Below are 2,723 nucleotides of genomic sequence, written 5' to 3' on the forward strand. Positions count from 1 at the left end.
CCCTGGTTGAACTCCTGGTTGAACTCCCAGTCAAGGGGACAATTTGCATATTAGCCTTTTATTATATAGGATTGGTGCTTACGTTTTTAAAGGACTATTGTTACTTGAAATTCATTTGAGAAACCAAGATTGCATCATACATTTAGATTCCCAGATGTTGCTGTTAAGTGTCATATATATTTTGTAAGTGTCATTTTAAAGTGTTGAAATTAACAATTAACTTGGGAGTACTTGGTTTTGTCAGTGTTGTCAGATACATTACATTAACAAGTTTTGTTATGTTATATGTTCTTTTTAAAAAATTAGAAAATAACATAGCAAAAAGAACATTAAAATGGTCACCCATTTAGAATTGATCATGAAGACAGAAGAGAAAGAAGTAATCAGCAAAAAAATATGATGACTGAATTTCATGTTTTTAAGATGCACATCTTTTCAAATTTTAACATCTCTGAAACCAGCTGTGAAGGAGTATTAATTGCTTTCTAGTGGTGCAAACAACAATGGTGCTTTTTAATTTGATGGCCTTGTCCTATATAATAAAAGTCTAATATGCTAAATGTACGGTCGACTGGTTGGCCATTCAACCAATCAAAGCATAATATGCTAATGATATGCTAAGGCTGCTTAACTGCTTGTTATGACGTGCACTGACCACTAGGAGACAGATGCTCCAACCAGTAGGTTAGCTTGCTGCTGGGGTCTGGCTGATTGGGACTAAGCAAGATGGGCTGGACACGCTCTGGAGCCCTCCCGCGTTCCCTCCTCAGCTGACCAAACTCCCACATCTCTCCCCGGCCCCAGTTGTGTCCCTCCGCCTGGCCTGTGCCCTCTCGCAATCCGGGACCCCTTGGGGGATGTCGGAGAGCTGGTTTCAGCCTGATCCCACAGGCCAGGCCGAGGGACCCCACAAATTTGTGCACCAGGCCTCTAGTATTTAATAAAAGACAGTGACAGATTCCTTGTAATTTGGGGTGTACAGATAGAATAGCAAATCTGAGAGACAGGCTGCATTGCAAACTGCTCTCACTGGTTTGAGGAAGCATTTCCATTTGCAAAGCGCTCCCTGGAACTGATGTGTAGAGCATGCTCAACTCTCTAGTTCCATTCCTCTGCTTGACTGCCATACCACGCCAGAGCAGAAAAAGTAGATGGGACTTGGTTCTGGCAAGATAGAGGGTGGCCTTAGCATCCATGCTTTAACTCCCTCAGAGGAGACTGGTAGGAGCATCATTCTGGGGCCATCTTTCCTTCAGTTCATCTCCAGTAAAAAGTATGATTACTGATGATTAGCTTTCAGGCAGAAAATAGCTGTTAAGCTTAGAAAATCTTTGATAGAGTGACTGTTATGCTGTTGTGTAATATTTCATGTTAAGTAGTTTGTTTCACTTATTGAGTAGTAAATATTTCTATGTTATGGTCCTTCACATCTTTTTATTATAGTACATAAGGACAGAACTATTTAATTCAAGTAACTCTGGTATGTAATATAACTTTTTCAAACATCTTGTACATATCTATGTATTATTTGAATACAAAGCAAGTATATACTTTATTTTTTACTAGCTATTTTTTAATACAACCTGTAGGTTGGGTTTTCTTCTAAATAGAAATTTAAGTTTCTCCTATCTATATATTCATGCAGGAAATACTAAAGAATGAAAAGTATAGAGAAGAAATTAAAATAAAAAGCAAAGAATTTTATGACAAAGAAAAACTCCTTAGTAAAGAAAGCAATGAACTCTTGGCTCCACCAATTGAAACTCAGATTAAAGGGCATGCATCTGCCCCATACTTTGGAAAAGATGAACCATCAGTGGATCCCACCAGCACTGGTCAAACCTTTCAACCGGGATCCTGGATGCCACGAGACAGCAAGAAGAAGCGCAGTCAATGAGTGCCCTGTGGTAAAAAGTTGTTTCATTTCTATGTATGTGACTATTTTAACAAATAAAAGTAAAAAATTACTTTGTGACTTTATGACTATACAATAGTTCTGTATTCCATTAAGTTTAAGAATTCGTTTTTTTAGTATGCACAAGAAATGTGAGGAATGTGCTTAGTTTTTCCCTCCTTGGATTGTTCCCATAAGAAGTATAATATAGCTGGAAATGCTCAGGATTTTGGATCCTTATCATTTAAGGACCTCCAAGATATATCTTGGTAGAAATGATAAGGATAGTGACCTCTCCTAAATGATTAAATATAAAAGAAAAAAATGAGAAGACTACTATTTCTGGAGAGGCATTCTATAAGATTCTAAGGATTAATCAAGAATATAAAATTGAAGCCTAGCCAGTGTGCTCAGTGATTGAACGTTGACCCATGAACCAAGAGGTCATGGTTCAATTCCCAGTCAGGGCACATGCCAGGGCTGCGGGCTCGATCCTCAGTAGAGGGCATGCAGGAGGCAGCCAAATGATGAATCTCTCTCATCATTGATGTTTCTATCTCACTCTCGCTCACTCTCCTCCCCTTCATCTCTGAAATCAGCAAAAACATATTAAAAAAACACAACATACATAAAATTGGATAAAACATTTTTAGACCAAGAAAACTTGATTGATAAATGGGGAAAAACAAAACAGAAAAACCGTATGTCCTCGATGAGTAGATGGGACAAAAGCTAGCTTATGGATTGAGGATGGAGTTGAGGACAAGAATTAGGGCCATTAGAAGCAGACTATCCATCACAAAAGTCTGAGAAGAGTAAACAGAAATAG

General features: G+C 38.2%; 1 protein-coding gene across 1 annotated transcript in view; it reads left to right on the top strand.

Moving 5' to 3' along the window:
• The window catches only part of NDUFAF2 (NADH dehydrogenase (ubiquinone) complex I, assembly factor 2), a 106,495-nt gene extending 104,520 nt beyond the window's left edge, over positions 1-1,975 (top strand). The window contains exon 4 of the mRNA XM_005857921.2: positions 1,646-1,975. Coding sequence (XP_005857983.1) covers positions 1,646-1,897 — 252 coding nt within the window. The 3' untranslated portion in view covers positions 1,898-1,975. The remainder of the gene's footprint in view (positions 1-1,645) is intronic.
• Positions 1,976-2,723: the final 748 nt, after the last annotated feature.

Source organism: Myotis brandtii, unplaced genomic scaffold (genome assembly GCF_000412655.1).
Source record: "Myotis brandtii unplaced genomic scaffold, ASM41265v1 scaffold115, whole genome shotgun sequence".
Lineage (NCBI taxonomy): Eukaryota > Metazoa > Chordata > Mammalia > Chiroptera > Vespertilionidae > Myotis > Myotis brandtii.